Source organism: Rhamphochromis sp. 'chilingali' (genome assembly GCF_963969265.1).
Source record: "Rhamphochromis sp. 'chilingali' genome assembly, chromosome: 2".
NCBI classification, from domain to species: Eukaryota; Metazoa; Chordata; class Actinopteri; order Cichliformes; family Cichlidae; genus Rhamphochromis; species Rhamphochromis sp. 'chilingali'.
In genome coordinates this window covers 12,486,729-12,511,065 of record NC_137930.1, presented here as the reverse complement: position 1 = coordinate 12,511,065, position 24,337 = coordinate 12,486,729, and the positions used below count along the sequence as shown (strand labels likewise).

Here is a 24,337-nt window from a genome sequence, read left to right as displayed (position 1 = left end):
GGGTTCTCGTGAGATGATTGACATTTCCCGTTTCTCATTACTGGCATAGCCAAGAAGAAACCAAAACCACGTCAACAAATTCTGAACGCATTGTTTGTTGACTTGATTACCAGCAGTTAAAAAGATATGTGTGTCACCTAAGATATCATTTTAATCGTGGGAATGAAAGTACTTGGGGTACATTTGAGCTGTTTTCTAACCACGTGTGAAAGCTGATAGCTAACTGTGAAAAAGCCTGAGCTGCAGCTGGACAGAAGAATGCGAGAATAAAAGAGGAAGCCAGAGGAGGAGCCAGCATATGGCCGAGAACAGGATTTAGAGGTAAGATAGTCAGAGGGAAAGGCTCTTCCTGAGTTGAGCTGTTGACTATATGGACGTTTTCTCTGCTCTCACCGCTGTGCTGAGCTATGGATTAGTCTTGCACTAAAATTCTTTTTTTTTTTTTTTTTAGATGCTTTAGACACGTATAAAGGTAAGTACAAAAAACCTTTTTTTGCCTAACAGCTTTGCAAGCAGAGTGTGCAGCTTGGTGAATCAACTGTTGTGTATGTAAAATACAAAGACAAAGAAAAAGGTTTTAGAAGGATACTAACTTTCTGCGTGAGGCTCATTTGTGTATATTTGCTCAACTTTCCACGGCCAAAACACACGAAACAAGAAAGAACTGCTCACTACAAAGAGATATTTTTGTAAAGTCAACTTCATGAGCAATAAAATCTCTGGCATGCCGTATCTTTCAGGTGGAAAAGACTAGAAAGATATGAAAGAGCACAGATACAGTCTTTCTACCCTCACGTGCTGTCCTGAATTCTTTTATGCTGAAGTAAAAGAGGCTTGGACACAGGGGTATTATAACTTTTCCGGAAATGACGCTGCCTCTTTGCCAAGATGAACAAGCCAACTCAGATTCCAATCATTGTTCATGTGCTCTGCTCAGTTCTCATTGACATTAATGCTGGCACCAAAAACTTTTAGCAGAAGTTATTTTCTATCCTGTAGTGCGATTGTGTTAATTTATATGTGACACTTGTCTGCTGTCTTGAGCTCTTCTGTAACTCACTTAAAGTTCCTCCTTTCCTATAGCCTGTGCGCTATAATACTGCAGACGGCCTTTGCGCTACAGTTTCTGTGTGTGCAGAATACCCAAGGGAGTACATCAAGTACACCATCAGAGGGTCAACCTGACAGCCTTTGATGACCAAAAACGGTTACAAATGCAAGCTTGTAACCACAGCCTACTTCAGAACCTCAAGCGCACGAGTTTGCAGAACTTATGAAGTTTAAGATTCCTGTGAAGGTTGCACTCACTTGTTTGCGTTTTGGTTTGCCATAGAAGGTTCTAGTAGAGGGTTCACTTCACTCTTCGTGGAACAACATTTCCAAAATGAATCTGAATATTGGTTTTGAAGAAAAACAAAACAGCTCTGTGAAAAAAACCCCAAAACAAACCCATAAATAAATGAATAAAATACAAAAAAATCAGCCTAAAATATTAAATAGATTAATTAAATTCAATAAAAATGTAGCATACTAAACATCAAAAGGAACAGTGATCTTTATCTTCTAACCCTACCGGAAATGCTGGCTACATTTTTAACAGCCACTGAAGCTGCATGTGTCATCCTTCTTTTGTTTTTCTTCACTGTTATATCTGCAGCTATTTCTCACATTTGGTCTCTCTTCCTTGCCATTTTTGCCACCCTGCTGTTCTCAGAATTCATTTCCTCACGTGCAAATTTCATGCAGCTGTGAGTTCCAGTATGCTTCAAAACATAGGAGCAGCTGTATTGTTAGTGTCTTCTGACGTCCACCACTTCAGTATCTAATATCAGCGTGGGGTTAGCGTGGGAGGATCTTACTTAAATTGAGCAAAGATTTTTTTTTTTTAAGAGAAAGGAGGACTGGGTGTATAAGTTGAGCTCTTCTTATTTGGATGCTTAGAAAGTCCTTTCTTTTTCATGAACACTAAAAATAAAGATATACTGTATATATAATTAAAACATGGCAATATTTCAACACTTATGTGTTATTTACAAAAGTTACAATAGATTAGCGAGTGCCAGTAGATTATCTTGCTGTGTCTAAAAATCCACTGCTTCTACTGGTGAGATTAAAAGTGTACTGTATATGTAGCAGCCTAGCTTCCCCCTGTTTCCAGTCATTTCATGCTAAGTTTATGCTAATTGGCTCTTGGGGGGAAAGTTCCAAACCCATATGATACTGGTATCAATTTTGTCATCTATGGCTCATGCAAAACTTATACCAAGGGATACAAAACAACCATAGATATACAGAAAATGACGATAAAGCTAGAATACACTAACTTAGCAAAGAAGAAAATAATGTGTATTTCATCTAGTAAATAAGCTGACATTAATACAGTGCACATTTAGCATTGCTGTTCAATAAATTTTCAGTACACAGTTCTTATTTGACAGGGTAACATAATAGAGCATGGCTGCTTAAAGACAGATATTTCCCCAATAAATGCAAAAGTCTTAATTTCTTTATGAAAATGAGAAATAGAAGCAAACTGAAACTTTCAAACATCCATGGAAATGCAGTATATAAGGAGAAAAAAAGTTGTACAATTCTATTGAGCTTGAAAGTCGAAGTCAGTATTTTAATTGACCACCTTTATGCTTCAACACAGCTTGAATTCTCTTAAGCAAGCCTTCTCGTAATTACTTTAACCTCCTACGACCCGAACTCTTCCACAGCATGCATTTTTAATTTCTCTTTGATATTTGGGCATATTGGGGCCCGATGAATGTAAAAACAAAGAATTACCAGTTTGTTTGTTTTTTACCTTATTTTTATTTTTAAGAAAAATAAGAGCCACATATGAGGATATTCGTTTAAAAGTATTTTGGTCTAAATAACCCAAAATGTGATGTCCACATATGTGGATGCCAGGGAGGTTAAGTAGTCTTTAGGAATGGTTCTCCAGCCTTCTTGAAGGACATTCCAAAGCTCTTTGGGTTTTGGCTGGCTTTGGTTCCATTTTCTGTCAAGATTATCCTGCACTGCTTTAATAATATTAGGACTGCGCTCTTGATCAATCCAAGACTAATACTAATACTAATGGTATTCCAGCTATCAAGGTATACGTTGAATGCAATAGCAGTGTGTCTGAGATCATTATTCAGCTGAAAAACAAAACTGTTGCCAGTCAGATGCTTCCAAGATAGTATTGCATAGTGGATCAAGATCTGATGGTATTTTTCTGCATTTATAATTTCATAAATTGTGACAAGATCCCCAACACACTGGGTGAAATGTAGTCCCAAAATATGTCAGAGCCACCATCAAGTTTTATAGATGCCCGTAGATACTCACTCTTCCACCTCCACGCATACCGACGATATCTACAGAGTCAGTGTTGCCATTAATTTCCAGTTTCCAGTTCTTGTGTAATTTTATTATATCTCAGCCTGTTTTCCAGTTTCTAAGTGACAGCCACCCTTCCACTGAAAGCATTTCTAATGAGGCTTCAGCGAACAGTAGATGGATCAACTGAAAGGCCAGATGCATCTCTCAGGTCTTGTGTCAGGTCTTTGCTGGAGTTTTTCCTATTTCGTAAGGACATGACTTTCAGATACCATTCATCTGCAATCGATAGTTTTGAAGGCCTGCCACTTCTTCTTTTGTCCTCTGCTTGTTCCGTTTCCTCAAATTGTTCACGACACACTGCAAACCATGCTAACGTATGCGAGAATATCTGACAGATATAAGTTTTTGGCTGATAAAAATCACCTTGCTGGTGAAAAAAAAAAATAGATTTTTTATTTTTTTTTTACATCATCCGTTTCGTTTCCTGTTCCTATGTGACCATGATGAGTAAGATATTATTAACCCTGATTCTTGGGCCAGTCTGGGGAAGCAGAAAGGCAACACTGAAAACAGAAACCCCCTTTTCAGGTAAATAAGAAGACTAAAGCCTTCAAAACCACTATTAAAGGAAACTTTGGAGGAAGTTGATGTCTTGCGTCATAGGGACTGGAATCAAAATTAAGATTAGGGAAAATGAGTTTTCCCCAAAACTGGATTTCTCATTGCTGATTCTATCATATTGAACTGGTGCATAAAAATGTAACATGTTTTTATTTTTTGTTCAAACCACAGAAAATAAGCTGAAACGTTCACATATCCTATACATAAGTTACACATTGCTAAAAAGCAATCAAAGAAAAGATTTATAACATAGCAAAGTTGAATATCTGAAAAATATGTTCCGTTATACACTCAGCACTTGGTTGTGGGCTCCTCTGCTGCAGAGTTTTTACTGGTCATGGTCAGCAAAACATTAGTAGTAGCTTTGGTACCGTGGGCACGTGCTGAGTCCTGTCAGAAAAGTAAAACTGGTTACTCCATACAGCTTTTCAGCAGCACAAAGTGCTCTCAAATCTTCTGGTAGATGGCTGCATTACATTTGGACTTGGTAAAACACAGTGGACCAAGCATCAGCAACACCAGCAGATGGATGGTTCCTCAGATTATCACAGACTGTGGAAACTTCACACTAAACTTCAAACACCTTGAATCTGTGCTTTTCCACTCTTCCTCCAGAATCTAAGTTATCCCAAAATGCAAAGTTTACTTTGACCTAAGTAGAAGACTTTGGACTACTGTGAACTTTTTAAGATGCACTGGTGTAGTTTCTTCAAAGTCCTTTATTTCCTCTCTGCAGATGAGTGACCGAGACAGCAGCATCTCTGCCTCTCAAACAGAGGGAGAATTCGAGGGAGAGATGGATGAAGAGCTTGAGGGAGACACGGAGATGGAAGAAGAGAAAAGTGAGAATGGGAGAGGCAGTCCGGCCCCCAGTCTCTCCAACATCTCCTCCACTCTGCGCGCCGTTATACGCATCAAACAGAAGTACCAAGCGATGAAGAAACGGCGTCAAGAGATGGCCCTGGGGGGCCAGTGTCCCCTCACAGGCGCCCCAGGACGAACCAGCCCCAAAATCTTCACCTTTGATGGAATCACCCCCACTGCTTTCTCCTCTCCATCATCCAGCATCCCACAGAGGAAGAAGAGGAGGAAGAAGAAACGGGTGTTGTTTCCTGAAGGAGGGAGACGAAGGGCTGCACCAAAGCAGGACCGCAGCCGAGCCAAATATTGCCTGTATCTGCTCTTTGCCATCGTCTTTCTCCAGGTAAATAAATAACAACACATTTTCCAACAAGTGGTGGAATGCTTCTCTAATGTGCTCCTCTGACCTTTTTCTGGTGCCATTAAGAATTTGATTTACAAAAACATTGAATGAATGAATGAATAGCTTCCATTATTATGACTCATCTCTTGCTAGTCTGCTTCTTTTGTCGCCAGCTACAGTATAAATAGGGAGGGCGGGAAAATTGTGCTATCTTCAGCTCATGTGTATGATTAAATATAGACCTTCTACTTGCTCAGTCATGTCCTAATTCATTCAGACGAGAAATACAACATGCCATGAATCAGTCTAAGGTGTGTTCATCTTTGAGGAACCTTGAGGCACTGTTCAGCAGAGATTGGTTAATCCAGCCGTCACCGAGCTGCTTTATTGTCACGTGTATCTTGCAGCTTTGTTTATGGTTTATTTTGCCATTTCAAATGTAAATATTTAAAACTGGTCCAAGTGTATTTCCTGTTCTAGTTTGCCAAAGTGAGAAGCTGGGCGGAAATCACTCTCAGCTGTTTGCCGTATAACTCCAAGGAGATAATCTGTATATCAGTATATTTATATATTTCTAAAGATATACAGTCATGCCAAAAAGAACATTTTCACAGAACGCCATATAGTCCTGTGAATGTAGTATTTATACAGTAGTATGCTTGCTGAAATTTGGATACTCTATAAAAAACACATATTTGGTGGAGTGAAATTGAGGTTTAAAAACTGTAAGAAATATGGTCCCTTCGAGGACATAGCCACACACCTCACTGTCTAATCACCCTGCATATTTAATACTTAGTGCAGAAATATTATTATTAACAGTTTAATTTCAAAATTAAATAATTCTGTATACTATTAATTAAATTGGATTCATGACGTTAGCAGTAGACTGGCTGCTACGCAGAACTTTTCTGCTTAAACACTCAAAGTAGAACAACTGTCATTCAAACATGCGTTCCTATCTAAAGATTCACACTGATGAATACATCAGGAGCAACTTTGGATTCAGTATCCTTGGGCAAGATAATCAATCTAGAACAACTATAGTCTTCTGTTAAGCAGATGATGTGCTTTGCCTCCTGAGCAACAGGCACCCCTACTTTCACTTCGTAACACTTCATAACGCATGCGTCTGTAAACGTGTCAGTTATTTCTTCCCCAACACAGCAGTGAGATTGTGTTTTACCTTTGGCAAAATTTGAATTGCTAATATATGAATTGATCTAGTACAATAAACTGTGTAACACACCAGGAAATTGGGGGTTTTCTTTTGTTTTCAATAAGAAGATGTTTTTTTTAAACTGTATATTCTGACATATCTGGAAGTTTAATGATTGAAATTCAACAAGTTTATTAGCATTATATTCTACATTTATTTAAGTACACAATTGTTCTTCTTTTTAAAACCTTCTGAAGTTTCACTTTATATGTAATACTGTCTATATAAAGGTTCAAGGACTGCAGATGAGTCTAAAATAATTCTTTGTTTTCAGTGTTCTTGGTCCAAGGAGTGCATCCATTTTTAATGAATCCTCGAAATGCCCCTGCACTCGGCTATATTCTTAATAGCTGTGGTTTGTTTCTTTCAGGTCTACAACGCCATAGAGAACCTGGATGACCACGTTCTTAGATATGACCTGGAGGGATTAGAGAAGACACTGAGGAGGGAAGTGTTTGGGCAGCAGGGAGCTGTGGAGAGCCTGCTGTCCCACCTGAAGGACTACCTGTCTACCTACGTCCACAACAAGCCTCTGGTGGTATCCCTGCACGGCCCGACCGGGGTAGGTAAGAGCCACCTGGGACGCCTACTGGCCGGACATTTCCGCTCCGTGGTGGGTGACACGCTTGTGCTGCAGTACTATGTGCTCCACCACTGCCCCCAGGAGGCGAACGCCCTGCAGTGTGCCAGTGACCTCTCAGCTCAAATCTCGGAGATGGTGGAACGAGCCGAGGAGGAGGAGAAAATTCCGCTCTTCATCTTCGACGAGGCAGAGCACATGCACCACGAGATCCTAGACACGCTGTTGCAGCTCGTGTCCTCCAACCAGTCCAATGAATACCTGAATGCTATTTACCTGTTTCTAAGCAACCTGGGTCATGCACACATCACCAAACATATGCTGCACAACTCTTCGAGTATTTCCATGGCGATGACAGCATCAGGTCGTCATAGCAATCTGGTAAAAGAGCTGACTCCTATTTTACGTAGCATGCTGGAAGAGCTTCACCCGCTTTGGACAGAGGCTGATATCTTACCTCTCAGTCTTTTGGAGAAAGGTCACGTAATGGAGTGCTTCCTGGACGAAATTACTCGAGAGGGATTCTACCCGGATCATGCTAACATAGAGCGGCTTGCGGGGGAGATTGAATACTACCCTGCAGTAGGGGGGCACGAATATTCCCAGACAGGCTGCAAGCAAGTGGTGGCTAAAGTCAACCTGCTGTGACATGCTCTTGTTTGCATTCTTTTAAACATGGAGAAAAGGGATTGAATTTACAATTATGAAACTTGAATGACACGATTCAAAGCCAACGCTTTTAAGAGTGGTTTTGTAAGAATGTAATAAAAAAAAATTCACACACAAAAAGGTGGGGATATTAAACTTTGTTGGGGGAAACAAGGAATAAATTTGGTGAACACTAAAAATGCGGCAGGTAGTCCCTGAAGGGTGGGTTCACCCAGTGTACATAAATAAAAGATGATTTAAGTTCCCTGTTGTTGTATCTCCCAAATACCTCTGAATAGCTGCATAGAAACAGGAGAACACCTAGACATCAGTACAGTGCTGGTTCACAGAGGATATTTCAGTAACTCCAGGGACAGTTCACCTAGCACTACCAGTAAGTAAAATGTAACTGTCTAATTAAACCAATCCAAACACTTAATGAACTGGCACAAAGGTATGTTCAGACATTCAGACACTGCTAAGAGTTTCTGGTTTGACCACCTTGACATTTGGAGCAGACACAAAAGAATCTGGGAGGATAAATCCCACTGACTGTTCTTCTGTATACATAAATCAGGCCTGGGCTGTGGTCGAAACCCTCAGTTATTGGACTGTGCTTTAAATCAGGCTCCAAATTCTTGGACCGTCTTGCGCCGGTCCAAGAATTTCACCTCTAGCAGCACAATACGAATGCCCCCGGCCGTCCCTCTTAATCATGGCCCCAGTTCAGAGAGAAAACCCACAAAATAGAACCGGAGTCCTATTCCATTATTCCTAGCTGTCCCTTGCCTACAGATTGAGTATCAGTCAGTGTCTGTTACACTCATGGTGAATTTTTTTAATTGATTTTTAAATGTGGGGCATTATAAAAGCAGCTCTATCTAGTCATGAATGCTAATAAAGAAAAACAAGTGAAGGATATACACCTTACTAATGGTCTTTTGTGGTATTGAGAAATCTCCTGGATAAGGTTAATAACATGCACTGGAGCTGTGTAAAATTAATATTCACTCATTTATGAAGGAGGAAGTTCATAATGCAAAAGTTACTAATACCTATTACAGGATGTTCACAGGATGTGTGACAGATAATGCAAGACAGCGCAAGAGCACATGGTAGCAAAGTGTCTTTGAAGGCAATCAACATATTTGAAGTCTGGTCTCTGGTAGGGTCATCCAAACAAAGACAGCACAGATGGGCATCACCATATATGTTAAATTGGACCCATTATATTTTTCCTTATTTTCTTTTATATATTAATATTTTATTTATTTTCATTATTTCATTATTTTTATTTTACTTATACTATATATAAATTCCCTATATATAATACACACCCAGTTACATTGGAGGATGATCATACTAAATGTATTTGCATAAAATGACATCAATGTAGTGCTCTAAATGCTCTTTCTGTTTTTTTCCTGCTCTTCTTGCTTCTGATGTTAATTAGAATTGGTATGGGAAGACAACTTTGAATGGGAAGGAGCTAAAAACCTCTTGTTCCAGACAGTGGAAGAATTGAGGGGCTCCACCAAAGCCCAGCACAAGTAAACCGTGAATCATGTAAAGGTACTAAATCAAAGTACAAGAACTTGCTAGTACCTGGGTGGAAATGACCATATTGTTTAAGGTATCTTTCAGTCCAATTGATATCAACTTTATGTGCAGAATTCACCACTTTAAACACCAACACTATTCTTCTTGATGCAAGTGCAACTTTAAAAGAATATTTTTATACTTTAAGAAATCTGTTTTCTTCTCAACAGACATGGCACGAAGGATAGCACATAACATTTGTTATGAAGCTAGTGGCACAAACTAGCTAGCTCAGTTTAGCAATAAGGTGGCTACAGATTAACAACTAGCTTAACAGCCCCATGTAAAGATAATTGCTTTAAATTATAAGGAACAATAAGCTATCACGTATAATTACATAAGATAGATTTTGTTATTAACATTCATGTCATGTGTGGTAATGGTAGTAAGGGTACATGTATTTTGGCCTGACAACTGTTACAAGCTTCTCTATTAGGGTATGTAATGGCAAAGAAAATGACTCCTACATTTAAGTTAGATCCAATCTTCACTTGTCATTTAGATCTTTAAAATCCCAAGATAGTAAAAGTCATGCTCAGCTCAGCTACAGCTACAGAAGCCTGGCCACCACTGCACTGTAAGAGCAATATAATACTAAATACTGAAGGCATTAATTGAGACAAAGAATTCAATTCATTAATAGGTGCTGTTTTCCCATTTTTTTTTTATTATTAGAGTTCTCTTAGTTTACACTGGAAAAAATGAGGTACTGTGTCTATGTGACAAAGAAAAGAAAGTCTCATAATAATAATAATAATAATAATGACAACACAAGATGAAAAAGAAACATTCTGATGCAGGATTTCCAACCAAAGTAACAGGACAGACATCTGGGGACACAACACTCCTCAAGTGTTTCGACTGGAATTACTTGGAGGACAAGCACCTGTACTTTAATATACAGAGCTTAAGAGTGGAGATAGTTTTGAAGACACGATCACTGACAGCAACGAGTGAGGTCCCCGAGCAACATGAGGAAACAGCTGGCAGTCAAGTTAAGATAACTGGTGCCTCTGAGATACAGAAGCAAAATAGCCTCACTTTCATTGTAACCGTTGAGCTGAGACAGATAGATGAAAACAACACTGTAGAAATGTAAAAACACAAACAAACCCAAAGAGCTACCAGAAGATTCCATTATGTTGATTTCACCTACCAAAAACAGAAGTCACAAAGGGCTAAAAAAGCATTTTGAGACATGTGCAAGAATAGATCTAACATCGTTCATGTCGTCATTCCAGAAATCGGTCTTTAACTTCATCCACCACTACTTCAATATTTAATGATATGTGTTGTATGAAAACAATGACATGGATTAAATAGTCCTTGGATTGCAGCAAAAAAAGCCAAAACCGTTCAAATGGATACAAAAATAAAGCGACGACACTCTGCACCTTTTTTAACCAAGCAAATAAGCTTTAAGCTCTGCATCCAACCCTTCATTTGACATGCTTTTAGGAATGCAGTAATAACTCAGTACTGAAGCTTTAAATGAGCTACACATGTACACCAACAACTACTTCATTCAAGACCTACAGGGAAATAAATAGTTATTTCAAACGCCATAAAAACAATTCTCCACAACTATGCACCGCCAGTTTCAGGATCAGCCACACAACTTTTTAAGCATAATGCTAAGACTTGACTATTACTGTCAGAAATGCTCATCAGAAGTATGAACAAGGGAGGGGTGTGTGAGGGAGAGTCCAGAGACAAGAGAAGGAGACAAGTTATCGTGATAGGAGGGTGCCGAAAACTAAGTGCTGAAGTGGGCTTCTTCTTCTTTATTGGTAGGTTTCGTGTTTACGCTTCAACCTCGAAGCCCATGCCGACTTTGTGTCCGCCGGCGTTGAAGTTCTTGCCATCAATGAGAGCTGAGAGGGTGACCTTAACACCTGCACAGACACAGTCATAACGTTGTAGATACACTTTCAATTTTAGACCTGTTCAAAAAAGTTGACATGGGGGCACGAGTATCAGTGCGTCTATCCTATCCTAACTATCCTGTATAAGTGTGTGGTGTAAATTTCAAAGCACATGGTTTGCCCCTTCTTGCTTGATAAAGATCTTAACTCCTGAATTTCTTAGTCAAGGTTGCCCTCACAAGCTTCAAATTTTCGATCGACTGAAACGGGTTAAAATAAAAACATTTTGTACAACCAAACAAGTTGTTATGCTGTGTAACATGTAAATAAAACAAAGTGCAATGACTTGCAAACATCATAAACTCATATTTTATTCACACTAGAACATTAAAAAAACACAAACATTTCAAATGTTTACATTTTACTATTTCATGAAAACTATTAGCTTTTAATTTAGTGGCAGCCATACATTTCAAAATAGCTGGGACAAGAGCAAAAGGTCAATAACATGAGTATGGGGGTATGGGTATAAAGAGAGCATTTCAGAGAGCTAGAGTTTCTAAGAAGTAAAGACAGGGAGATATTTGAGTCTGCGGGGGAAAAAAAGTTGATATTCAGAATATTTTTAGAATAATGTACTTTAATTTTACGTTAAGATGTAATATATAATTGTGAAGACTTTGAATATCTCAGGATCTAAAATGCACCATTAATAGGGAAAGTTCTATGGTTTTAGTAAACAGACAAGATCTTTTACAGGGAAGAGCGTTCATGGTTCAGACAGTGCTAAACTCCATACTGTATATGTTACAGGAGCATGGCTTCATATTCGAAGATTCTAGCTGCTTAACTGGCCTGTCTGCAGTCTAGATCTTAAACCATAGGTGTCAAACTCTGGCCCGCGGTCCAAATTTGGCCCGCAGCCTAATTACATTTGGCCCGCGAAGCCATACCAAATTACTATTAGAGCTGGCCTACTGGTATTATACAGCTAATATATATATTGTTTAGTATTAAGCTTTGCTTGTTCCATATTCAGTTTTTCAGCAAAACTTATTTGAGTCCATAAGAAAAGATTCATTCTTATATCTGGAGGAAGATTTTTTTTTCAATAAATATTAATGTTAGCCCGTGACTTTGTTCCAGTTTTGAATTTTGGCCCACTGTGTATTTGAGTTTGACACCCCTGCCTTAAACCAACTAAAAATATTTGGTGCATCACAATCTGTTGTTTGCTTAGAATCATATATGCAACAAGAATATGAAAACATTCCCCTCGCAAATGTCCAGCAACTGGTTTCCTCATTATCTAGACATTAACGTACTACTGTGTTACTGCCATCAAATTCATTATGACCTATTTTTTTTCTTAGAATTTTTATACTAAACTTAGTTTAAACAAGTGATTTTTTTTACTTTCTATTCTGAATAAAAATTCAGTTTGTGAGATTTGCAAGTCATGGATTTACATATTATATACCATTGTATTGTATGGTCTTTACCTTACAATATAAAGCGCCTTGAGGCAACTGCTGTTGTAAATGGTGCGACATAAATAAAATTGAATTTAATTGAAAAATATCAGTTTTTTTGGAAATGGGGTTGTATTTTTAAACAACCAAGATCTTCCTGTGTAGGTTGGGAAAGTATTTTGCTGGGTGCCAATGGCACAGTTGAGGAAGGTAACTCACCTGGTCGAAGGCTCTGGGTGTAGCCTATTCCGATCAGACTGGCATTGTTCACTTTGGCCTGTAGGGGAAACATGACAAGGCGTCAGACACAACAGCACAACGGTTTGTGAGAATATGCTTCAGCAACAGTGCATGTGAATGTGAAGAGTCAGTCCTCACAGACAGAGAGGCATCTTTGTCCAGCTTGTATTTGGCAGCAATGCCGAAACGAGTGTTGTTGCTGCCAGCTGTCCAGGCCAGAGTAACCGCTGTCTCCAACTCGTCATTTACCTTTTGGTAGATGGAGCCGCCAAACTCAGTCCCGTCATTACTGAGAGAGAACAGACATTTATTTACTTAAGCAAACAGAAGTCTATCCTGCAGACCAGTCTCCAAATTATAAATTCATCCCTCTTTGTATTCCACTTATGACAACCCATAATGAAATTAGTAACTGATGCCCAAAAATGTGTTTTAGGTCACTGGGACAATTTGCCACTAAATTCAAATCAGTTCCAAGTGAACATTTCCATGAGAAAAGTCTGGTTCGAGATGGGAGGAGACACAAATCCTGTGGGGTAGTTGCTCTTGGGGTAGAAGGGTAGAGGGGTAGAAGCAAATCAAGTCCAATATGAGGATATTCTGTCTGTGGGTTTGAACAACCTTTAAAAAAAATGCTTCCACCCAGCAGGTTTTTGTGCAGAGCTTTGACTACAGCAACAGAAGTTAGATATGTGATGCCCATGATTTGAAAAGCAACAAAGCATCTTCACAAACTGTTTATGTACGTATGTAAAATCACTCACACATTGGTGTGAAGCTGGAAGTCCCCGGCCCTGTATCCGAGTGCAAAGTTGTTCTGAGCCAGTTTGGATTTGGCCGTATCAAAGGCCATCTGATAGCCTGCCAGCCAGCCTTCATAGCCCAACACAGCAGAAGCGTGGATGATGGGACCCTCAAAGTCAACATCGCAGCCAATATTCATATAGTCACGCTTGTAGCCAGTCTTGAGCTTGCCACTCTTCTTGCTGAAAAGTTGGTTAATCACAGTGATGAGCCATTAAAATACCAAAACCAATGACAACAATAAATTCCAACTTATCTGGAAACAATATGATGTATTGAATTCCCAGATCACACAGCTCCATGCTGTTAAAAAACTATTTAAACCACATGAATGAGCCACACTTTTGCATAAGCTGACATGTTCTGTTATTACTGTAAACACAACTCTAATTAGATTCTGACACAGACAGAGTAGGAAAGTCAAAAATATATTAGTAGAGAGGGAATGCTTTGATAAGGGCATGCCAAGAGAAACAGAGTGGCCAATAAGTTAAAGGAAATATAAGACACTGAGAAATCAGCTTATTCTTTGAGACTCTGTAGCGGTACATTACTATACATCAACGTGGATACAATAAGTAAGAATAACAACATTAATTATTAGAGGCATTGAAGTACGCAGAAGAACTTTCAAATTTGAATATATTCGAGGTGTAGTTGTTAGATGTTACTAATAATTATAGGAACCTCTATGTGTGTCCATCTTTTGTCAGCACACAATAACATGTAAAGAGTGAGGTCAGCTGGATGAAAACTTCTCTTATCTGTTGATCTATCAGATTTGGAAAATATTAGTAAACTAAGTGTACAGCTTTTACTATATCGGTAGTTAAAGGTTTAAAAAGGAGGACTGAATTTGAGGATAAAAGAAGTTTAAAGCATGCAGCTAATTATTAACAAGGCAAGAGTGGAAAAAAGAGTCAGCACTCTGTTTATCCAGGATTGACCCAAAGTTAATACTGATTACATAACACAGTATAAGTCACACAAACCAATAAATGGAGTCTCACCCTGTGTTTGGTACAAAAGATGTATCCAAGCCAACTTTCAGTCCTTGAGCCAGCTATAGGTAAAGTAAAACTTGGAGTCAATAGGTTTTTTTAGGAACATTTAAACAATTAAATCAGTTTCTTAACCACAAACACACACCTGGTCCTCCACAGTGACTTCAGTACCCAGGGTGTTATCTGTGTTCCACTTCTGGTTGACGCTCAGGCCTAGCTCCTTCATCTTGTACTTGGTCTCCAGGCTCCCTGAGGCCTTCCCTGTATCTGTGTTACTGGAGCCAGATGTGTTGAACTCCTGGTGAAGGACCAATTAGCACAAAGCATGAGTGTGGAACGCAGGGTATTGTTGCGCAGATTGTTGAATTGTTGGATATCAAAATGGAAAAAGGAACTGAGACCAAATATAATTAGTCATGTCAAAAATACAGTGATAATCATCAGCATGTACTCTACATATTAAACAATACAGATACACTGACATAATAAGACAGTCTCACAGATGAATGCATGCAAGACACTAATGAGGCAGAAGACAAACAAAGTGAACACAAAAACAATGATAAACATGATGATTACAACAAAGTGATTATCTAAACTGCCACTGACAATAAGCACTAGAACACTTTTTCTAAACAAGAGTGCATGCTTAAAAACAAAGGAAAAAAGAGAACCTTGAAAAATATATGTAAGAATGCAATGTAATTCTCAGACAGTGGCTGTTGCCCTGACTTGCATTTATTAAAATAAGATTAGACTGCTTTTATGCATAGTGAAATGAGTAAGAACAGTGCCAAGTCATTAGAAAAACACAAATCCACCTCCCAATGTTAATAAGACATTTTTCTGTACTGGCATATCAACATCAGTCCTACCAGCAGAAATGTATTCTAGTTCCGATCACACCCATTCAAGTCAACAATGAAGATTCCACCAAATTCAACGCAGCATGGTTCAGAATTGGCTTTTAGCCTTGTGTCACTAAAATCACAATATTGTCAAAAATGTTACCGGATGCCAAGATGATTTTAGAGCCCTCTAAATGTTAACGGATGTGTATAGAATAGAGATATATATACAGCTACCACACATGAATGCTGTAGCAAATGTAAACAATATTAAATGGACTGGATCTTATACAACATGCCTCTTTAACCTATATTCATACAGGCACTTTTTTCTATACCTAAGTGCTTTCTGTGTAACATTAATCCAATTCTTTCATGTGATGGATGCGTCAAAAACCAACTTGGGATTCAGTACTTTGCCCAATGATACTTTGGCAGACTGGAGAAGGCAGGGATTGAACCACCAATAAAAAAAAGTACTTTATAACAGAAGGTAAGGTCAGCTAATTAATCCATATTCTGAGCCTGAATTTAGCTGGCACTTTTCAATGTATTTTATAAGCTAACCCTCTCAGCTAACGATCACAGATTTATACAGCACAGCCCAATTACAGCTAGCTAGCTAACGGTATCTAGCTTGCCAACATCATTGCCAGTAAAATAATATCTGAAAGGTAATACGAGTTAGATAGTGTTCCAAATTACTTAAGGTAGCATTGTACAGAAATCTGTAATCTGTTAAAAAGTAATGCAACATGTGGCATTGTTTTTGTTTTGTTTTTTATTTCAAATTTTATTTTCAAAGCAAATTATATTTGATTTAAATTACAATCAGGGCTTTTCTCTAAATAAATTCTTTATTACAAAGTACATTTAAAGTGGTGCCCTGCTGATGATTTTTGTATCGACAAGTCTTTCAGTGTGTGCTAACGATAACTAATTTCATTTTACATGTCAAAGCAGAAAAAAAACCTGAGGTAATGATCAGATAAGTCATCACCACACACTATGTATGCGTCGCAAAACAACATATGTATATGAATCAACAACATATCTCTGTGTGAAAATCTGTCAACGAACTGAGACAACGGCAGCACAGTTTCTGTGATTGTACTTCTGTGAGTCCAAAGAGATGGTCCTTTAGCAAATCTCAATTCAGACACAAATATAAGAAAAGTCAATGCAGCTGTATTAGAGACTGACTAATACATGCATCATGTTGTGACAAAGGCCTTCATAGCACATGATGTCCAATAGGGCTGTGCGATATGACCAAAATCTCATATCCCGATATAAGAATTCTATCGTCGATAACGATATAAATCACAAAAATGTAACATTTTCTGTAAATTCTGTGAATCTCGGGCAGCTCGACTTGCTTGAAGTGTTTCCAGCTGGGCGTCGTGTAGCTGGAGTTGTAACAGTGACCATCAAAATGATGAAAAAATATTGCCGTAAACAGTTTATTTTGCGACACCACGAAACAAACGATAGCGTAAAATGAAATGATAGATGTTTTTATATCATCATCCGATATATATCGTTATATCAAACAGCCCTAATGTCCAAGTTAAACTGTTCTAAAAGCTTAGTCACCATTACTGAAGCTACCAAACAAACACAGACGCTGCTTCCATCTTTAACACACTCAGGTGACATTTTATGGCATTTAAGAAAGATTGTGTGACTAAGAACCTCATCAATTACCTAGTAACTGACCAGGAACAGCCCTAGTCATTTCCCTGGGTAACTGCAAACTGATCAGTGTTAAGTCATTCGATTCATCCTATAATACAGAACACGACAATCAAAGTTACTGAGCTGTTTTGCTCTAGAGTAAAGGGGGCTGTTGACAGAATAATGAAACAATGCCATTCAGATTTTTTTTAAATAGCTATAAAAGTGTAGTGCAGCCCTGCCACCCAATGCATCTTTTTGCTTTCTTCCCGTTTTTAAATTCCTCCAAGTCTCTTCTTTTCCTTATTTTCTCTCATACATACACTGAACAAAAATATAAACGCAACACTTTTGTTTTTGCTCCCATTCCCCATGGGATGGACGTAGAGACCTAAAATTCATTCCAGATACACAATATAACCATCCCTCCCAAACAGTGGTCACAAATCAGTCCAAATGTGTGGTAGTGGGCACATCTGCTATATTGAGATAATCCATCCCACCTCACAGGTGTGCCACATCAGGATGCTGATCTGACATCATGAGTAGTGCACAGGTGTACCTCAGACTGCCCACAACAAAAGGCCACCCTGGAATGTGCAGTTTTTTGCGCTATTGGGGGTCTGGGGACCCAGAACCGGTCAGTATCTGGTGTGACCACCATTTGCCTCATGCAGTGCAACACATCGTCGCATGGAGTCTATCAGATTGTCAATTGTGGCCTGTGGAATGTTGGTCCACTCCACTTCAATGGCTGTGCGAGGTTGTTGGATATTCATGGGAACTGGTACACGCTGTCGTATACGCCGGTCAAGCACATCCCGAACATGCTCAATGGGTGACATGTCCGGTGAGTATGCTGGCCATGCAAGAACTGGGACATTCTCAGCTGCCATCTGCCCTGAACAATGTGAACCATGATTCATCCGTGAAGCGCACACCTCTCCAACGTGCCAGACGCCATCGAATGTGAGCATTTGCCCACACAAGTCTGTTACGGCGACGAGCTGGAGTCAGGTCAAGACCCCGATGAGGACGACGGGCATGCAGTTGAGCGTCCCTGAGACGGTTTCTGACAGTTTGTGCAGAAATTGTTTTGTTGTGCAAACCAATTGTTCCAGCAGCTGTCTGGGTGGCTGTTCTCAGACGATCTTGGAGGTGAACCTGCTGGATGTGGAGGTCCTGGGCTGGTGTGGTTACACGAGGTCTGCGGTTGTGAGGCCGGTTGGATGTGCTGCCATATTCTCTGAAACGCCTGTGGAGATGGCTTATGGTTGAGAAATGAACATTCAATGCACGGGCGACAGATCTGGTTGACATTCCTGCTTTCAGCATGCCAATTGCACGCTCCCTCATTGCTTGTGGCATCTGTGGCATTTTGCTGTGAGACAAAACTGCACATTCCAGGGTGGCCTTTTGTTGTGGGCAGTCTGAGGTACACCTGTGCACTACTCATGATGTCAGATCAGCATCCTGATGTGGCACACCTGTGAGGTGGGATGGATTATCTCAATATAGCAGATGTGCCCACTACCACACATTTAATAATAATGGATACTTTATTGATCCCCATGGGGAAATTACTTGTTTTTCTCTGCATTTGACCCATTCACTCAGTGAAGCAGTGGGCAGCCCACTAAGCAGGCGCCCGGGGAGCAGTGTGTAGGGACGGTACCTTGCTCAGGGGTACCTCAGGGTAGCCGTTAAGTGGATTCGAACCGCCGACCTTCCGATCATGGGGCGACCACTTTACCTACTGAGCTATCCCTGCCCCATTTGGACTGATTTGTGACCACTGTCTGGGAGGGATGGTTATATTGTGTATCTGGAATGAATTTTAGGTCTCTACGTCCATCCCATGGGGAATGGGAGCAAAAACAAAAGTGTTGCGTTTATATTTTTGTTCAGTGTATCTTATTACAATGATGGCTGTTTGGGGTGGCTGTGACTCAGGAGGTAAAGGAAGATCGGTGCCTCGATTCCCCGCCAATTTATTCTCAATTTATTGGGAAATATACTTAACACCGAGTTGCCTCTGATGCATCTGCTGAAGTGGGAGTGTATGCGCAAATGTTAGACAAAGGGCTTGGATACAGAAAAAAGTGTGTGTGTGTGAGATTGTGTGAATGACGCTTGAGTAAAAAGACATTTACCACTGAACATGTTCAAAGTTTCAAATAATGAGGACTGGTTGTTTACAACTACCCTGACTGCTCTAAACAGTCGTTTTCAGAAGTTTTTTTTTTAACTCTTGGCTAAGCATGATGTCAGCAGGGAAATATCCCTCACATGGTATTCTCAGGCACACAGCACTAGTGATGAGCACCGAAGCCCCACCCACCCACTGTTCAAACCTTTTCTGTTCAAAATGTAACCAATCAGTGGCTAAAAAAGAAGAGAAGCTAAAATGTCTCGTTTCCACCAGTGAAATAAAGACCAAGTAAAACATAAATACAGGACTATTTTGAGCAGTAAAGGTAGCACAAAAAATTTAAATATTGAGCCTGAAATTAATATAATAGCTTAATAATATTCTTCTCCATTTTCTGGCATTTTATCAATCATACAACATACTGTTTGGTCAGGTATAATAATGCAAAAATAATGTAAAGGAGTACAACCCAAAGTAAAGACAATCTCCATAAAGAAATGGAAATAGTATAAATGAGTGTGAAGAGAGAGAAAATCATTTTTTCATGCTTTATGAATATTATAAAGACAAAAAAACAACTTAACCACAATAACAACTGAAAAAATGACTTGTAATTGAACAAAGGTTTAGGTAAGTTAACAGAACAGAAATCCATGGAAACTTGTTCTGAGTTACACAGACAGACAGAGCAGTCAGCCCTGACACCGATCTTACCATCTACATTAGAGAGCGAGCAGTCCAGGGCAGCAGCGTGGAGACAGAGCAGGGGTTAGGAAAGGTGACCAGAGAGACAGACAAGCCACAAATGCACACCTGCAGGCCTGTCATGTTTCTCAAGAACAGAGAGCACATTAAGCCAAGCAGGTCCACATTCGTCCACCTGAGATGTTTTTACACATGAACTCAACAGACGTGTTCTAATGGAAATAACTCTGTTTGGTTAAGGTGAGGGTCACCTGAAGGAAGCAGCACAGACAGTATATGACATTCAGTCACTTGCTATGAATTCTCTAAACAATCACCTATCAAATTGCCACACAGAGATTTAATGTCCAGTCTGTCTGGACTTCTGCCTTCATGCAGGCAGCACAATGTCTAAAGAGTTCAGAGGTATAGTTTATGTGTGAAAACAGCTTTAAATCCCTTTCAGCTCCGAGTCACAGCAGGAGTCCAGTTACTGTAATTAAATAAGGCATTGAGCATGAGAGGGTACCTGTGCAGCAGGATTTGGAGGTTAGAGATTAGCATGAAAAGGCAAAGGAAAGGTGAAGAATAAAGAAAGAACATGAAAAGAAAAAAGTGTTCTCACCACTCCGCTTTGTGATTTGGTCTTGAGGTCCAGCTTCACAACACCAAAGCCTGATTGATTACAAAATATGAGTTAATAGTTATTATGTGCAAGACAAATCAGAGACAGGAAGGTTTAAAAAGGCATAATTTAACATTTTTAGATAGATTTCCTCCACAAAGGTGGTTTATTAATTGTAAAGACTAAGCCACGTTGTGGTCAGACTAGCTGTAACATCATTTTAAAATGTTAAACGAGCAACAGACGAGCTTGTAAGTAAGTTGTACTTTAGGAATTCCCCACAGTTAATAATTTACTCCTAAGCTTAAAACAGTGCTCACCATATCCCTTGCTGAATATATCTTTGGCGGCCTTGCCCAGGTCTGAGTATGCTGGAGGGACAGCCATTGTGCTGGAGAAGATAAAGGCAGATGTTTCTTTTGTCAAATTTGAAACTTCACAATATTCTACACAAGTGTTTAAAGGCTTAGCAGTAAAAACTCATCTTTAGAAACAGGGTATGACCATCCATGTTGTTCATCAATTGGTTATACTGCTCAGTTAAGTGCTCATACTGAATGAGCACTTAACAAAAGTTAAAGTCTCAGTGGTTTTTGTATATAGTCACAGGTTACTTCACTAGATATACATATTCAGCTGCTTTTTAAAAAAAATATCTAATCAGCCAATAACAAGGCCACTGCATTAAGGCATGGGTATAAAGATGGTCATGACCTGCTAAAGTTTAAACTGAGAACAGAGAATGTTTGCAGAGCATGTCTGAAACAGAGAAACTATCCAGTGAGCAGCAGTTCTCCATGAAAATGCCTTGATGCAAGAAGTCAGAGCACAATGGTCAGACTGCTTAAAGCTGACAGGAATGCAACAGTAACTCAAATAACCACTCATCACAACTAAGGTATGCAGAAGAGCATCTGTGAATTCACAACATGTTGAACCATGAAGCACATGAGTTGCAGCAGAAGACCGCCTGTCAGCCAAGAACTGGAAACAGGTTCCATCAAGATCACAAGCCATTCTCAAACTGGGTTCTTGAACATGATAATGATTTTCATTGTACTTCATTCTTCACTGTCTCTACAGTCACCAGAACCTTTTTGAAAGTTGCTGACATTTGAGATTTTTTGCTGAAGTCCCCATTTTGTTAGGATGGACTCCTGTGTACCTACTGAATGCAATAACTGCCTGTACCTGATTAAACAGTCGGGTTACCTATTGACATCCAGCAGAAGGGAACAAGCTGTTCTTTGATACACTCCTTTTAAGCAAACAACAGTATTCAGGCAGAAACTGGTGTACTTTGGTTAAGCAAGAAGAGCCACCAAGCAATGCACTGAGTCAGGAAGGTCCAAAAAACCTCAAGCAGAAAACTGTTTCAATGCCCAATCCATTAGGTTCAACTCTATGCTGTTCTGTGTTTACTACACCACCAGTCAGCGGTTACGACCTGGAGAGCTACAGTGGTTTCACATGGGATTCACAAGCTGCACAAACACCTGGGTTAACTGCTCTGTTCTGTATCTCTTTTTCCTCGTGACCTCAAGAGCTTTGACAGACAATATAAGAATGAACCATAACCTGTACATGAACATCTACAGCGCAATACAGGACCAAATAACAAAGCTAAGCTGTGTTTTACACAGTGTCAACCTAACAGAAGCTACGCCAATGTTAAAACCACAACTAACATGTCCACTTGGATTCAAACCAGTTTCCACGAAACATAAGAATTTAAACAGTTGCCACAGTGAACATGAATCAAGTTCTGCTGCATTTTGGTTGTTGTGAGATGCATGCCATTGATGATGATGACTTTTACAAGGTGTTAAAGTGAGTAAACCTTTGATAATTAGTATGCAGGGTGCAAACAGCAAAGTGGCAGCAGTTTGTAGGTAATTCCCTCTAGCTACTGTACGCCAAGAGCTCTTTCTTGCGTATTTGTAATGGTCTTCTACTAAAGCATATACTGTGGTAAAGCGAGTTGACTTTAGTTCTGACAGCAGTACTGTAATTATCAGGCTCTGGCTCTCTCTTACTCTCATTATATTTGATGAAACATCTGCTGTTATTACTGCACTTATGGTAACCTACCCTACCTACCTACTATGTTGTTATTATATTATATTATATTATATTATATTATATGAAACCACTGCACACACGTTTGGGTGTGTGTGTGTGTGACAAGATATGCACTCACAGTAAGAGCAAGGAAATGAGAAACTAGCGGTACTGTACTGATGACTGATGTAACTCTAAATAGACTCACACGGAGCTCTAAACGAGACATGTGCAAAATAATTTGGTAAATAAGATAAAGCCACATTTCCATATATTTGTACACGCGCGCTAACTCATGAACCGGCTACGATTGCTGCATGAAGAACAAAAAACTCAATGTGGGATAGCATACAAAAGGGGGGCTCCGTGTTTCTTTCTCTACTGAATATACTGCAGTTATAATCGGACTATTACCTTATGTGTACAAGCAGCTGGTATAGATAAGTTCCCAAGTGACCAATGCTAAACAACAGCTCGTTCTGCTCATCGCAAACGTTCAGTGCTGCATCTCTTAGTTGGGACAAAGGATAGCAGATGGCCGGGAGGAAGGCGTATAGGGGGTTTGACAGTCAGTTAGCTGGTTGCTGTCTAAGTTGCACTGACACACTAACAAGCAAAAAATATGATAGTTGCGAGCATATTAGTGACACCCTACTCCTTTCCCAAGCACACACACGCACGCACACTTTTATATCCAGCTAAACAGAAACCCCACTGGTACGGCTGCTAAATCCGTGCCTAGCTTGACTGTTCTGTGTCGCTGCAATGGAGCTCTAGAAACCAATGAACCAAAGGATTTAACTGTGCACTGCAAAGCTAAACATCATTACATAACAGATACCGTTAGCTATACCGTTACAACATGCTAGCTGGACATCTAACCTTGGAGATAAACGCACAATTCTCAAAGAAGCAACAGCACATATAAATAACTACGCAGGGGTTATAAAGATCAGCGATGTGTTTAACATTTATCAGCACTGTTACCGATGCAGCAAAGGTATTTGCAAAAGGAGTCTGCACAGCCCGGAGCGTCCCTGGCGTGATGCGGTGGAGTGAATTGACAGCTAACCTAGCTTGGAAATGCTTATAACGGGGACAGGGCACAATGAAGGAGATCTATCATGGCGCATGCGCGCTATCGACTAGAAGCGAACAAAGAGGTATTATAAGAGCAAGAGATATATCTGAGACACTGTTAATGTGAGGCAGTAAACGTTTATTAGAACACAGAGGCGGACAACAACGTGCCTTATTCGTGGACGCTTAGTCTTTGGACATTAATGCAGCTTTCAGACTGTCAGTCACATTTACTGTATCTTACTGTAGATAGATACACTGTGTGTCCAGGAGACGTGGCAGAAAGGAAGCAAGTTCTTCCCTTCCACCTGGGAAGAGAAATGGAGCAGAGGTAGTTTTGAAGGAAGAGAAGGCATGAGGCATGAGTTTGAAGCTGGAAATCAAAGGGGTGATGTAAAATGTTGTCAATCCATATATCCCAGAGGTTGGAAGACAAAGAAGAGAAAGAGGAATTTAGTAAGTTAGACGAAATGGTAGAGAGTATCCCAAGGATAGATAGGTTGGTGAACAGACTTGGATGGAATGGAAATGTATGTGAACGGAAGACATGTGATGAGGATGGGTTGGGTAGGGGTGGTGTTAAAGAGAGAAATGCAGGACAGATGGTAGTGGATTTTGGAA

At 39.7% G+C, this 24,337-nt stretch overlaps 2 protein-coding genes across 4 annotated transcripts; one reads left to right on the top strand and one right to left on the bottom strand.

Annotated features, from left to right (window-relative positions):
• Window positions 1–70: 70 nt before the first annotated feature.
• tor4aa (torsin family 4, member Aa) lies at window positions 71–9,717 on the top strand. Of its 2 annotated transcripts, XM_080863649.1 has the most exons (4): window positions 71–321; window positions 452–472; window positions 4,691–5,158; window positions 6,748–9,717. In XM_080863649.1, exons 3-4 carry the CDS (start codon window positions 4,691–4,693, stop codon window positions 7,603–7,605), a joined length of 1,326 nt encoding a protein of 441 aa, XP_080719775.1. In that variant the 5' UTR covers window positions 71–321; window positions 452–472; the 3' UTR covers window positions 7,606–9,717. The 2 variants fall into 2 exon arrangements, with proteins under 2 accessions (XP_080719775.1, XP_080719774.1); XM_080863648.1 differs by lacking the exon at window positions 71–321 and having other exon boundaries at window positions 328–472.
• Window positions 9,718–10,744: 1,027 nt separating this feature from the next.
• Window positions 10,745–23,759, bottom strand: LOC308384971 (non-selective voltage-gated ion channel VDAC2). Of its 2 annotated transcripts, none has more exons than XM_080863671.1 (9): window positions 23,624–23,759; window positions 20,896–20,966; window positions 20,576–20,625; window positions 14,735–14,887; window positions 14,596–14,648; window positions 13,546–13,767; window positions 12,920–13,070; window positions 12,761–12,818; window positions 10,745–11,099 (listed from the first exon to the last, which is right to left on the bottom strand). In XM_080863671.1, the coding sequence occupies exons 2-9, from the start codon at window positions 20,960–20,962 to the stop codon at window positions 11,008–11,010; spliced, it is 846 nt and encodes a 281-aa protein (XP_080719797.1). In that variant the 5' UTR covers window positions 20,963–20,966; window positions 23,624–23,759; the 3' UTR covers window positions 10,745–11,007. The 2 variants fall into 2 exon arrangements, with proteins under 2 accessions (XP_080719797.1, XP_080719798.1); XM_080863672.1 differs by lacking the exon at window positions 23,624–23,759 and adding an exon at window positions 23,051–23,126.
• Window positions 23,760–24,337: the final 578 nt, after the last annotated feature.

What these genes read in the sequence shown, in the direction of transcription:
- tor4aa (XM_080863649.1), top strand. Translation starts at nt 4,691, where the DNA reads ATGAGTGACCGAGACAGCAGCATCTCTGCCTCTCAAACAGAGGGAGAA. An exon ending in TTGCCATCGTCTTTCTCCAG is followed by an intron (nt 5,159 to 6,747) that starts GTAAATAAATAA and finishes TGTTTCTTTCAG; the next exon opens with GTCTACAACGCCATAGAGAA.
- LOC308384971 (XM_080863671.1), bottom strand. Translation starts at nt 20,962, where the DNA reads ATGGCTGTCCCTCCAGCATACTCAGACCTGGGCAAGGCCGCCAAAGAT. An exon ending in TCTTTTGTACCAAACACAGG is followed by an intron (nt 13,768 to 14,595) that starts GTGAGACTCCAT and finishes CCAACTTTTCAG; the next exon opens with CAAGAAGAGTGGCAAGCTCA. An exon ending in ACAAAGATGCCTCTCTGTCT is followed by an intron (nt 12,819 to 12,919) that starts GTGAGGACTGAC and finishes TTTCCCCTACAG; the next exon opens with GCCAAAGTGAACAATGCCAG.